Genomic DNA, 12,662 nt, shown 5'->3' with positions numbered 1-12,662 from the left:
TGGGAAGTCAGCAGGGTGAAGTCTGGAGAAAGAAGATGTGAAGACTTGCCCTGGGTCTCCCAGCTGGTTAGAGGATTAGCCTGCTACCCCTCCCACCGCCTTCGGTTTTGCTTGCTTTCATGTTCCCCAAACATCCCCTACTCTGGGCCTGAGCTCAGGCATGGCTGCCCTTTTAGCCTGTTGCAGCCTGCCAAGAGGTACCCCTTGGAGAGACCCCTGCTCGGGAGCACTGCCAGGGAGCAGGACCCCAGTCACACTTTGCACTACAGTTCTAGGCCTCCTTGGGAAAGAGGATAATTGCTGGTTTGCTTCACTGAATTCACAGTAGGCAACACATTTGACTATTTGCTTTGAAATGACTTAAAAAATGGAGTAGAGTAATAATTAAGAGTCAAGGGCCAGGGGTGGCTGGATTTGGTGTCCAGGCCTGGCTCAGCTCTGCAATACCCCAGTGAGACAATGTATATGAAAACCCTTCACAGAGTTCCTGACACAAAGCAAGTGTTCAATGAAGAGCGGCCACTAGTCTTACCATTTTTCCATAGGAATCCTTGGGAGGCAGTCAGTGTAGCGCACTGGAAAATTTACTGAACCAGACACCTAGGGACGCAGATTCCAGGTCTAATCATTACTGCTCAGCTCGCGATGCTGGGCGATTCATTCATTTCATCTCATCGGGCCTAGACTTTCTCATCCGCACAATACATTGTATTAGCCTTTAAAGCTCATTCTGTATGTACAAAGAGGTTAGGTTATGGTGGAAACATGGAAATAACAAAAATGCCTACTAGTGAATGGTTAAATAAATTACATTTCCAGACGACAGAAGACAATGCAGCCATAATGAATGAAGACAATCCGTTGTTTGATGGACATGGAAATATCATTGCCTACATGTCATATCATTGCATTACTTAGAAATGATAGAAGGTTACAGAACTGTAGGGTATAATGCGATTCAATTGTGGAAAAATACTTCTACTTGTGTCTTCTACAGTACGTCAAAATGTAAACATGATTAGCAGTACATCCCTGGCCGGTGGTATTATGAGAACCTTTATTTTCCTCTTTATATTTTATTTTCTGAGTTCTTTGCAGTAACATCTAGTATGTTTCTAAATAAGAAAACGACAGCAAACAGAGAAATTTTCTCTTGCTCCAGTCAGAGAGGCAACCCAATCATGGCTCTCAGCTCCACAGAAATTTCGAGGTCCCTAAACAGCATGCGTCGGGTATGGTACTGCTGTGTATGGGACAAAGGGGAGGGAGGCCCATAGTAATCCTGGCTGCTTCAGTCCCAACTTATAGGGAACTGCTCTTTTGAACCCACCAGAGTCTGAACCCAGAGTCCACATGTTCGCCTTTGCACTTTGGGGCTCAACCGCAGGGGTGGGGTAGGGCTGGGAGCTTGCTGGAGAACTGAGCTGGGTGGACGAGTCCATGCGGCCGTTCGAAGCGCAGGGCTGCTTGGGCATTGGCTCACCAGGGCTGTGTTTATGAGACTTACTTCCTGCTGGGCCTCAGGGCCCATAGCCAGGGACACCTAATGGGCCTCACAGAGCCCCCTCCTCTCCCCACCCCCAAAGCTGGAATGTTCCGAATTCTTCCTTCGGCCAAAACCCTCTCCCCCAAAGGCCTCTCCTGGGCTCACAGAGGTCACCACACAAAAGCCCAGCTGGAGTTTTTGACAGGAAAAACACAAAACTCACCAAACTTTTTTTTTAAGTACCTCAATCTTCCAGACTCCAAGGGTTTAATTCTGATCTGTAATAAGTCTCTGACCCAAGGCTGAGATTTGCAGATGGATTTTGCAAAGCTGTGGCTAACAATTAGAAATCCTTTATCACCTCAGCCTGGGGCCCCTTGCACCTTGCTCCCCTCCCTCGGGATCCTTTCCTTATTCTCCAGGGCCATACATCTCCTCCAAGACTCTGCAAAAGAACTGCCTCGTAAGTGTCTTAATTCTGATTTATTGGCTCCCTCTTAAATTCACCTGTGGGCTCTTGTTTCCTAGTTGCTATCAGTTTGGCCCGTGGCGTCGCCAGCCTCGGCCATCTTGGGTTTCTGAGGGAAGGGCACGGGAGGGAAAGCTCAGGTGGCACCTGGGTGGGGAGCATTTGTTTCCTCAAGGCTACCACAAACTTTCCAGTGTTTGAAACTATGGCGCCAGAGGAAGCACTCTCCAAATCAGACATTCTGAATGGAGCTTTTGAGGACAGAAGGACTGAGCTACCAGGATGGAAGGAAAGGAGCTACAGTTTACCCCTGTGCCCAACTGGAGGGAGGCTGAGGGGGACTGGAAGGGGATGCTTCCCCCCCACCCCCAGCCAGCTTCAGTGCCTGAAGCTTTAGGGGGTCCTCGGAAGGTGGATTTCTGAGTCAAGTCCTGGTCTCCTCCTTAACCTCTTAAATAACCCTTCCCCCACCGGTCTGTAAGTCTGTCAGAAATTCCTTCTTTGAAGGAAATCCTGCCATTTGTGACAAAATGGATGGGCCCTGAGGGCACTGTGCTAAACTAGATAAGTCTGGCCGGGAAACCAAATACTGCATGAGCTCTCTCTTGCCTCTCCGGGGCAATCTGAAAAAACAACACAACACAAAACAAACCCCGATAGATACTCTGTATCTGTGTCTTAGATACCGAGAATTGACTGGTGGTTGTCAGAGGTGGGGGTGGCCGGTGGTGGGTGGGTAAAATGGGTGAGGGAGCCAAAAAGTACCAACTTCCAGCTGGAAGATAAAGAAATCCTGGGACTGTAACACACAGCGTGAATATTGTGTATTTGAAGGTGGCTGAGAGCGGTAGAAAGTTCTCATCAAAAAAGAAAAAGAATGTGTGGCTATGTGCGGTGAGGGATGTGACCTAAACTTACTGTCGAGATCACTTTGCCATGCAGACTTATAACAAGTCATTCTATTGGTAGCCCTGAAATTAATATAAGGTTATATGCTAATTACATCTCAATACAAAAAGAAATTTCTTTAGACTGAGACGTTATTCTCCTCAAGCATCCTCTTGGAAAATGGAGCTGGAAACAAAACATTAACTCCGTTTATAGCTAGAGAGATTGGAGACGCTATGTTTTCAAAATTTGGCCTGTGTTTTCTAGCAGGGTAAAGTGGGAGCGCTTTACTTTGATGGTCAGGACAAAAAAAAAAAAAATGAACTTCTTTTTAAAGCAATTAGAAAATCCCTCAATCCCGTTGTAGTTCCCTGAGCTGTCATCCGTCAACGGCTGCAGAAGGAAAGGCAAACTGCTCTGAAGACACACCTTCCAGAAAGTAGGGCTTCAGGGGTATGGCTTTGCCACTTACTAGAGCCCTCAGCAGCTAGAGGGGAGGTGCAGAGAGGAGAGCATGTCTCTCAGAGTCCTGGGAGAGGCTGTCAGATCAGGTGATGGAGAAATGAGGTTCACTGGCAGAAGAGGGCTGTGGGGACCTCCATCTCCCCTCCGCTAGGATCTCATGTCAGCTCCTTCCTTGAGCCTGAGAACCCCACCTGTCTTATCCCGCTTGGTCTTACAAGGTCCCAAAGAAGGGGCACGAGACACAATACCCTTGGGGCAAGAACTCAGGAAAGGCAGAGCAAGTACCCAGGCAAGAAGGAGTTAATTCAGGAGCCCTGTCAGTCCTGACCCTTCTAATCCTCTCTGGCAGTCCAATCCCTCTGCTAAGGAAGATTAGGTAAGGATCCTAAATGAAGCCTTCTTGCCCAGCCCTTGGGCCATGGAGTGTGTTGGCCTCATGCCCAGAAGACAAATTCAACTGTCAAGGCCTAGAGTTTTCTGTTCCTCCCAAGCTGCCAAGGCTGGACTTTTAGGAGGATCCCGGAAAGAGAGGAGTTTCCTTTAAAGCTGGCTGCTTCTAGAAACAGCTGTTCAGTCCTCCTATATTTGTCAACATGGTTTCCTGTCCCCATTACCTTAATTGAGACCCAAAGCCTTAGAGATGAGCAGACTAGCACCTGGAGAAGTTAGGGGATCTTCTCACCAGGTTCCAGGGAGGTCTGAGACTCAAAGTCAGTCTTCTGATTCTCACTCGGGTCGGGACTCTTTCTCTAAACCATCTACTGCCTCATCACACAAACAAAAACAGAATCCAGCCTGACACACTCTGACACACTAATTTGTCCATCCCTGCTTTCCTGACCCTGCTGAAATCTGACCTCCTTCAGGCCATCTCTCCCGACTGAATAAACTCGATTAATGGGTTCTCCCTCTTGTCCAGTCTCCCCAGTACAGCCCAGTCTCTCCAGTACAGACTCCAGAGACTCCCAGCCTCACTGGTGGCCTTTTTTAAATTCTGCCTTCCCCAAACTACTCTTCCTACTTAGGCCTACTGAGTCAGGACTGACCCTGGGGAGAGGCCCTCATCTTGGGAACACTGCTGACTCTCATGGGAAACTCACGCTGGGCTCTTCTGCCGGCTTCCCAACAAGGCTGAAGCGGGAGCTTCTCTTCTTGGAGGCAGCGGGTCCGCTCCCTAAAAACATCAAGGTAGCTCACCAACACTCACGGGGGACCTATAAATAGATCATAAATACTAAGGAAAAGTATGTGACCCAACCTGAGCTGACAGAAGGAGTCCAAAGAAGTTTTCAAGGGGAGGATGAGTCCTGAAGGATGATCAGCAATTAGCCAAGAAAATGTTGGGTAGTAGAATATCATACTCAAGGCCTTAAAGACAGAGAGAAAGGCAAATTCAGGGAAATACACCTGTATAGCCATGGCCGGATTGTGTGTGTGTGTGTGTGTGTGTGTGTGTGTGTGTGTGAGAATAAAGCTTGAGATTGGAGATTATTGGTGGGAAACGAGGCTGAAAAGGAAATCAGAAGCTAGATAAAGAGGGGCATTCCTGATTTCCTGTCCTAGAGAGTTTGAACTTTGTCTTGAAAGCAATTAAGAGGCCCTGAAGTTTTTAAAGCATGGCAAGGGGGTAGGGTGGTACTTAAGATTAGCTTTCCTATTTAGAAAGAACGCTGGCTACCACATGGGTAATTGATTGCAGATGTGGAACTAAAGAGACCAATTTGAGATGCCCATGAGAGAAGTGGATGCATTCAGAACATATTTTGGAGGTATATTTGATAAGACTTTATAATTGATCACATGTCAAGAAAAGGGGAGGAATCAAGGATGCCTGGCTTGAGTTGCTGGATGAGGGATGGTCCTAGTGAGATGGGAAACACCATGTGAGAAATCACGTGAAGGTAGAGAAAGAGAGCAGATGATTTCAGCTTTTCAAATGTTGAGTTTGAGGTGCTATGAAAAAATTCAGATGGGGTCATTCCAAATGTAGTTGATTATACAAATCTTGAGTTCATGAGAGAGATCTGTGCCGGAAGTATGGATTCAGGGGGCATTGTCATAGGATGTGAAGAATGAGAAGTCCGAAAGTCCCAATGAAAGCCTACAGGGAACAGTCAGTATTGTACAGAGGGCTCAAGAAGAAAAACTTATAAAGAAGACTTAGAAGGGGGGGCGCCTGGGTGGCTCAGTGGATTAAAGCCTCTGCCTTCGGCTCAGTTCATGATCCCAGGGTCCTGGGATCGAGCCCCACGTCGGGGCTCTCTGCTCAGCAGGGAACCTGCTTCCTCCTCTCTCTGCCTGCCTCTCTGCCTGCTTGTGATCTCTGTCTGTCAAATAAATAAATAAAATCTTAAAAAAAAAAAAGATGACTTAAAAGGGGACTCCCAGGGGACTCAGTTAAGTGTCAGCCTGCAGCTCAGGTCAGGATCCCAGGGTCCTGGGGTCAAGTTCCTGTACTGGACTCCCTGCTCTGTGGAGAGACTGCTTCTCCCTCTCCTTCTGCTGCTCCCCCTACTTGCCCTCTTTCATTCTCTCCCTCTGCATGTGTCGAGTAAATAAAATCTTAAAAAAAAAAAAAAAGACTTAGAATCACAGAAAACAAGGGAGAAGACAGTTTTAGGAAAGAGAGGGGCAAAGTGAAATGACAGCTATATGACCATTGGATCTGGGGACAAAACAAATTGTGGACAACCTTAGTTTCAGAGGAAGGCTAATGGCTGGAGCCAGACTGAAGAGGATTGAGCAGTGGGTTGGATGGGGAAGAAGTAGCGACATCAACATGAAACGGTTTGTATAGGAATCTTAATTGTAAGGAAATGATGAGGAGAGAGTAGTAGTTGCATAGCGAGAAGGTCGGGAAAGGGGCTCAAAAAAAAAAAAAAAAGTGGTGTTTGAAGCAGTCACCAGGAGAGAAGCAGAAGGTGCCATTGAGATGAAAGGTCATGATCAGGATAGGGTAGAATCCTGCCAGCTTAATGGTAAGAAAACCAATGCGTGGAAAGGAGCGGTGCAGTGACACACCTGGTGAGCGCCAGAACCAGGATTCAAACTAGATTTCCCTCCCCCTCCCATCAGGTGTGTATTGGCCCCTGTTCCACGCTGCTTGGCATCCACATGGGCCTTGTCAACCTCATCACTGAGGAATAGTGTTGACTGGCAACTCTGTCTGATGCTGCCGAGATCCAATGGACGTGTAATCGAGGTTTACAATATTGAATAATTAACAAGCTTAATGTGTTTCTTCCCTCAAGTGGTTTAGAATTGGAAGAGACAAGCTATTCAGCAAAGGCATATACACAGAAAATAGGAAACCCTGTTTCTTTCACTCTCTCTCTCTCTCTGGCTCTCTTTCTCTGTGTTTGTCTCTCTGTCTCTCTGTTTTCTCTCTGTGTCTCTCTCCCTTTCTGTCTCTCTTCTCTCTGTCTGTCTCTCTCCATATCCCTCCATCCTCTGATTCCCTCTCCCAACTTTCTTTCCCAACAGCAGGCAGCTCTCATCCATTACACTGAAGTCATTGGCTCCTTTAGAAAGCCCACATCTTATAGTCCCTCAAACCCCTTTAACACTTCACTCATTAAGAAGATATTTTCTTAAAGATTTATTTATTTATTTGTTTGTTTATTTATTTGAGAGAGGGAAAGAGAGCAAGACAGAAAGAGAGAGGGAGAAGCCGGGTCCCTGCTGAGCAGAGAGCCCGATGCGGGACTCAATCCCAGGAGCCTGAGATCACGACCTGAGCCGAAGGCAGATGCTCAACCAACTGAGCCACCCAGGTGCCCCAAGAAGATATTTTTGAACACCTGCTCTGGGTGTCATACTCTGCAAGGCACTTGAGATCCAGAGATGAATACAATACAGTCCTTGCCCTTATGTAGTTCATAGATAAGTGGGGGAGGAATAAGGGTTTAAAGAGGAAATTGCAGTACAGGGCAGTAACTCCTCTTCATCGCTCAGTTTCCTCATCTGCACCATAGGGATGATTAGCACCTACCACAAAACATTGCTATGATGATTAAGTGAATTAACACATATAGAAGGCTTATAATTTATACATAGGTCACGTCGGAAACACTAGATAAGTGTTGCTATTATTATTATTATTATTATTATTACTGTTGTTATTATTACTATACTACCATGATGCGGGTAAGGAAACACAGAAAATGCTGCAAGAACACAGAGGAGGTGAACTTGATCCGAGCCCGAGGAAGAGACATAAGAGCGGAACACTAAGCAAGCACTAAACAGAGAGAAAAGAATGCCAGGCATCTTGCATAGAAGGAACAGCTTGCCCTTGGGTTTGGAAGCAAAAGACAATATGGCATGATTGAGAAACCAAGAGTAATTTAGCTCAGCAAGAATATGAGGAGGACAATGGCAAGAGATGAAGCTTGAGAGGTCATAGAGCACACACAAGTTTGGACTTTATCCTTTAGCCAATGGGGAGCCACTGGAAAGTTTCATGTAGATACTTGATCAGATTAATGTGTTGAAAGATCACCTTGGCAACAACATGGAGAATGAACCGTGGGAGACAAGACCGGAAATAAGACCAGTGAGCAAGTCATTGCTACAGTCTGGGGGAAGGAGGACTGACCCTGGCAAGTAACGGTAGGGATGGGGAGAAGGGTGCCATGAATTTGAGGTATATGCAAGAGAGAGAGTTGGTGAGACATTGACCATGGAAAGTGAGGAGTCAGCATGAAAATAATGCCAAGAATCACTCTCGGGATTTTGGTCTGGCACAAGGGGATGGATAGAGGGACCGTTCAGCGATCTCAGGGGGCCCAGGGAAGAACTGTTTGGGGAAAGGTATGATAAAAGAGATGATGAGTTCTCTTTTGAACCTGTCAAATTTGAGGTGCCTGTGGCATTTCCAGGTGGACATTTTATTCATTCATTCATTCATTCATTCATTTAGTTTTTTTTTTTTAAAGATTTTATTTATTTATTTGACAGACAGAGATCACAAGCAGGCAGAGAGGCAGGCAGAGAGAGAGAGAGAGGAGGAAGCAGGCTCCCCGCCAAGCAGAGAGCCCGATGCGGGGCCGGATCCCAGGACCCTGGGATCATGACCTGAGCCGAAGGCAGAGGCTTTAACCCACTGAGCCACCCAGGCGCCCCTCATTCATTTAGTTTTAAAGATAGATTTATATATTTATTTGAGAGAGAGAGAGTGGGGGGAGGGGCAAAGGAGAGGGAGAGAGAGAATCTCAAGCAGACTCCCTGCTGAGTGCAGAGCCCGACGCCCAGCTCAGTCTTATGACCCTGAAATCATGAGTTGGATGCTTAAGCGACTGAGCCAACCACGCTTGAGCACTGCAACATCCTAGACAGCTCTGAGTTTCTCAAGGATAGGCTCAGATACCTTCCTCTTACAAAGCTTTCTACAGTAGAAGAGCTTCCTTTTCCTCTGCCCATCCTAGGTCATCTGTTAGGAGATAGCCTGGGGAATTTCAGGGCTCCCCCCCGCCCCCAGGCCTTGGCAGAACTTTCGCTCCAAAAATCCTTCCCCATTATCGCCGAAGCTGGGGTTGGTAGGGAATCTATTAAGAAAACAGACAGGAAGTGTCCTTAGTCGTGCCTGGTGGAGGGAATTGGGGCAGGGCTGGGTGGATCTGAACTCTCAGCGTGTGGACAGAAGTCTTCTTCGCCGACCCCAGTCGGCTCTGGTGTAGATTCCCACATGTGAGGATGATGACCTAGGGCCAGACCCCTGCTCTCTAGGCCCCTGGAGATTCAAGAGGCCTCTAGCAAGCCGGAGTCCAAAGCTGTATCCTAGGACCTGTTCCTCCTGTTCCAGGCTCCTGGAGTTTGGCCTTAGTGTGCAGCTGAGGGCCCCGTGGCAGTGTTGCCGGGCAGTGCATTCAACATCAGGCTCCGGAGACAGAAGCGTGCCAGGTGAGAGCCTGACCCGGAGCTACTGCGGCCAGCATAACCACCACTGTCACCACTACCTTCTCGGAAAGGAGCCACCCGTCTGGCCCCTGGCTTTGTCTGGCTGCCAACCCAACCCAAGGCATGTGCCTACGCAGGAGGCGATGACATTTTGGCTCCACTTTCAAAGTTCTTTTTTTCTTTCTCATGTGTTATTTCTAAAGATAACAAAGGTCAAAAGGCATCCAGCATTTTCTGGTTTCTCATAAGCTTCTGGTCAATATTTAATCTGGTTTATGGATTTTTTTTAGGTCTTCTAGATGCCTTCTTGAGCCTGCTTGTGGCCACCCACAGACACTTGTAAGGAGGAGAGAAATCGGCTTGGGAGAGGCACTCTGAAATGAGGGATTAGAGGCCAGGATCCAAAGAGCAAGCACTGCAGCCTGAAGGCAAGGGAGCAGGCCCCGACGACGCCCCCACTGCCGAGAGGTCTGCAATGGCCTCCCTCGGCCTCCAACTTGTAGGCTACGTCCTGGGCCTCCTGGGGCTGTTGGGCACCCTGGTGGCCATGCTACTTCCCAGCTGGCGAACAAGCTCCTACGTCGGTACAAGCATCGTCACAGCCGTCGGCTTCTCCAAGGGCCTCTGGATGGAGTGTGCCACGCACAGCACAGGCATCACGCAGTGTGACATCTACAGCACCCTCCTAGGCCTGCCCGCTGACATCCAGGCTGCCCAGGCCATGATGGTGACATCCAGTGCGCTCTCTTCTTTGGCCTGCATAGTCTCTGTGGTGGGCATGAGATGCACAGTCTTCTGCCAGGACTCCCGAGCCAAGGACAGGTTGGCTGTGGTGGGCGGAGTCTTCTTCATCCTCGGAGGCCTTCTGGGCTTCATTCCTGTTGCCTGGAATCTTCATGGGATCCTGCGGGACTTCTACTCCCCACTGGTACCTGACAGCATGAAATTTGAGATCGGAGAGGCTCTTTACCTGGGCATTATTTCCTCCCTGTTCTCCCTGGTAGCTGGAATCATCCTCTGCTTTTCCTGCCCATTCCAGGGAAATCGCTCCAACTACTATGATTCCTACCAGGCCCAGCCCCTCGCAACTAGGAGCTCCCCAAGGGCCAGCCAACCGCCCAAAGTCAAGAGTGAGTTTAACTCCTACAGCCTGACAGGGTATGTGTGAAGAACCAGGGGCCAGAGCTGGGGGCGGGTGGCGGGGTCTGTGAAAACCAGCGGACAGTGCCCCCCCCCAACACCCAGGGCCACAGGTGAGGGACACTGGCACTGGGTCATGTCAGAAGGTGCTGAGGATAGACTGACTTTGGCCGCTGGATCAAGCGAAGGCAGAAACGGGAACTGGTGTGACAGCTTGCAGGCGGGATTGTCAAGATGCTTGCCAAGCCAGCCTTTCTGTTCCCTTCAACTTGCCCACGGCCCTGCCACCTCCCCCCACCCCCACCCCGGCCCGAGTCCCCAACCCTCAACTCCAAACTCCGCCCCCTAGTCTAGGCCATAGCACAGAGTCTCCCCTCTGCCTTTCAGGTGACCTGCGAATCCACCCCCAAACCCACTCATTAATGACATCCCACTGACTAACCGCTTCTGTGCTCAAAGACCCTCCCTCTGGCTCAGGTTGGCTCTGAGCTCATTGCTGGGGGGTGGTGGGGAGGAGGACTGGTGGTTTTTATGGTCACGGCTCTCACCAACTTCCCAAACTTCTCTCCGAAGAAACTGTTTGGCCAGTAATGGAGCCCAGCGCCTCCATCCCATTGTTGTTATGACTCCACAGTGTTCAGACCGGTTTGTGCGTGGACTGAAATAAAACCACCCTGTGGTACCGAGGGAGCAGAGAGCAACTGGGTACAGGATGAGAGGGAGGGAAGGCAGTCGAGGACCCAAAAAAGACCCGACTCACTTCCCAGGGCATTTCCCGGAATTCCCTCCCACTGTGGGCTGGGGGTCTAGCCCCCCTCCCACTAGGGGAAATCACGAAGAAAGAAGATATGGTGGAAAAGCTCAAGGCAGCAGTGGACGCTGATTCCGCTGAGGAACTGCCTCCAAGCTGCAGCTCCAACTTTCACTGAAGCTCCTGCCTCCCTCTGACCTGGCCTCCTGCTAAGAAACAAGGCTACAGGTCTCCTGAGTCCTGCACAGTGGTTTCCTTAGGAGGGGGAACATGTCCTTTCTCGAGATGGCTCTGGGCTGGGGGATGACAGCGTGGGAGGCTTGGGGTTCCAAAGAAAAGACCGCTCCTTGATGCTGCCCCAGAAAGAATAAGAACTTCTTTGGTCTCTAAGAAGCTGGGGGGAGGGCATGTGAGGTGGCTCCAGTGGGAGTTTCTATCAAGCCAGAGAGAGGCGGCTTCCCCAGGGAGTCTGCAAGCCTAATGGAAAATCAGCCCGAAGTCTGCGATCCATTCCCAGGGGTCTCTCCACAGAGCGCCAGAGAGCCTCTGAAAGACAACAGCCCCCCAGCTCTCCCACCTCCGTCACCCTTCAGAAGCACCCGCCATCCATCGCCAGACATCTCAGAGTTGCCAGAAGGCATCTGAGGGCTTTGGCATGGAACGACAATGCCCAAGGATCTGGGCCCCTATCTGAGCGAAAGATGAGCCACCGCCTGGGATTTCGGTTGGGGAGGGACTGAGGAGAACGTCTCCCCGGCAGTCTCCCCGGCAGACCCTTCCACCTCCAAGGTGTGGAAATGCTCCATTTCCCCTGGGGTGGGGGTGGGAGTCACAGATAGACCAAAGGCCTTTTCTCTCACACACCACCCTACAAGTACACCCGGCTTCGGACAAACTGCAGTCCACCTTCCCAGACCTCAGTACCAGCAGAAGGGGCTCACTCGTCTCTAACACGCCTCTCGCCTCTCCACCTTCTTGCTTATGATTAAGCTCTTCTCCCAAGCTGGAAGGCCCTGTCCCCTTAGCCGAGTCCTCCTGTTGTCTGGAGAACTTGCTCAGCACCAACTCCTACACTGAGTCTCCTCTGACCACTCTGTCCCTCTCCTGCCCTCCCTCCTCCACCCCCTCAGCATATAATTATTGCTTCTTTAATGCTTGTAATTCACAATTTTTGATGGATAGCTATCTTTTCGTGTGCGCCTATCTGATTTCACAAATACGTTATAAACTCTTGGAGGGTAGGGGCCATACCCGAGACCTCTCTGTATCCCCCCAGACTATCTGTAAGAGTGCTGGGCACACAGTAGGTGATCAATAAATACTTGTTGATTGAGTAATTTTGTTACTGTTTTATTCATTCAAAAGGGGCCTTGGCAGGCATGGCAGGTGTGAGAGAGAATTGGGCCAGGGGGAGGGTAGAACGGAAACTGGCTTTTCTTCCCACCGGCTGGATAAAAAAAATTCTTGACTTTATGGGAGACATTAGGAAAACAAGACACCCCCCCTACCACATTCCCAGGGAAACTTCACTTTTTCATTGTGCCCAGGGCTCCTCCCTCTTCACA

General features: G+C 49.4%; 1 protein-coding gene across 1 annotated transcript; it reads left to right on the top strand.

Moving 5' to 3' along the window:
- The first annotated feature begins 9,501 nt into the window (after positions 1-9,501).
- Positions 9,502-12,434, top strand: CLDN2 (claudin 2). Its single transcript, XM_004769001.3, has one exon. The coding sequence runs from the start codon at positions 9,682-9,684 to the stop codon at positions 10,372-10,374; it is 693 nt and encodes a 230-aa protein (XP_004769058.1). The 5' UTR covers positions 9,502-9,681; the 3' UTR covers positions 10,375-12,434.
- The last annotated feature ends 228 nt before the right edge of the window (positions 12,435-12,662 follow it).

The sequence above is a fragment of the Mustela putorius genome, unplaced genomic scaffold, assembly GCF_011764305.1.
Source record: "Mustela putorius furo isolate JIRA1106 unplaced genomic scaffold, ASM1176430v1.1 tig00003901_pilon_pilon_pilon, whole genome shotgun sequence".
NCBI classification, from domain to species: domain Eukaryota; kingdom Metazoa; phylum Chordata; class Mammalia; order Carnivora; family Mustelidae; genus Mustela; species Mustela putorius.
This window is presented reverse-complemented; position numbering and strand designations above follow the sequence as displayed.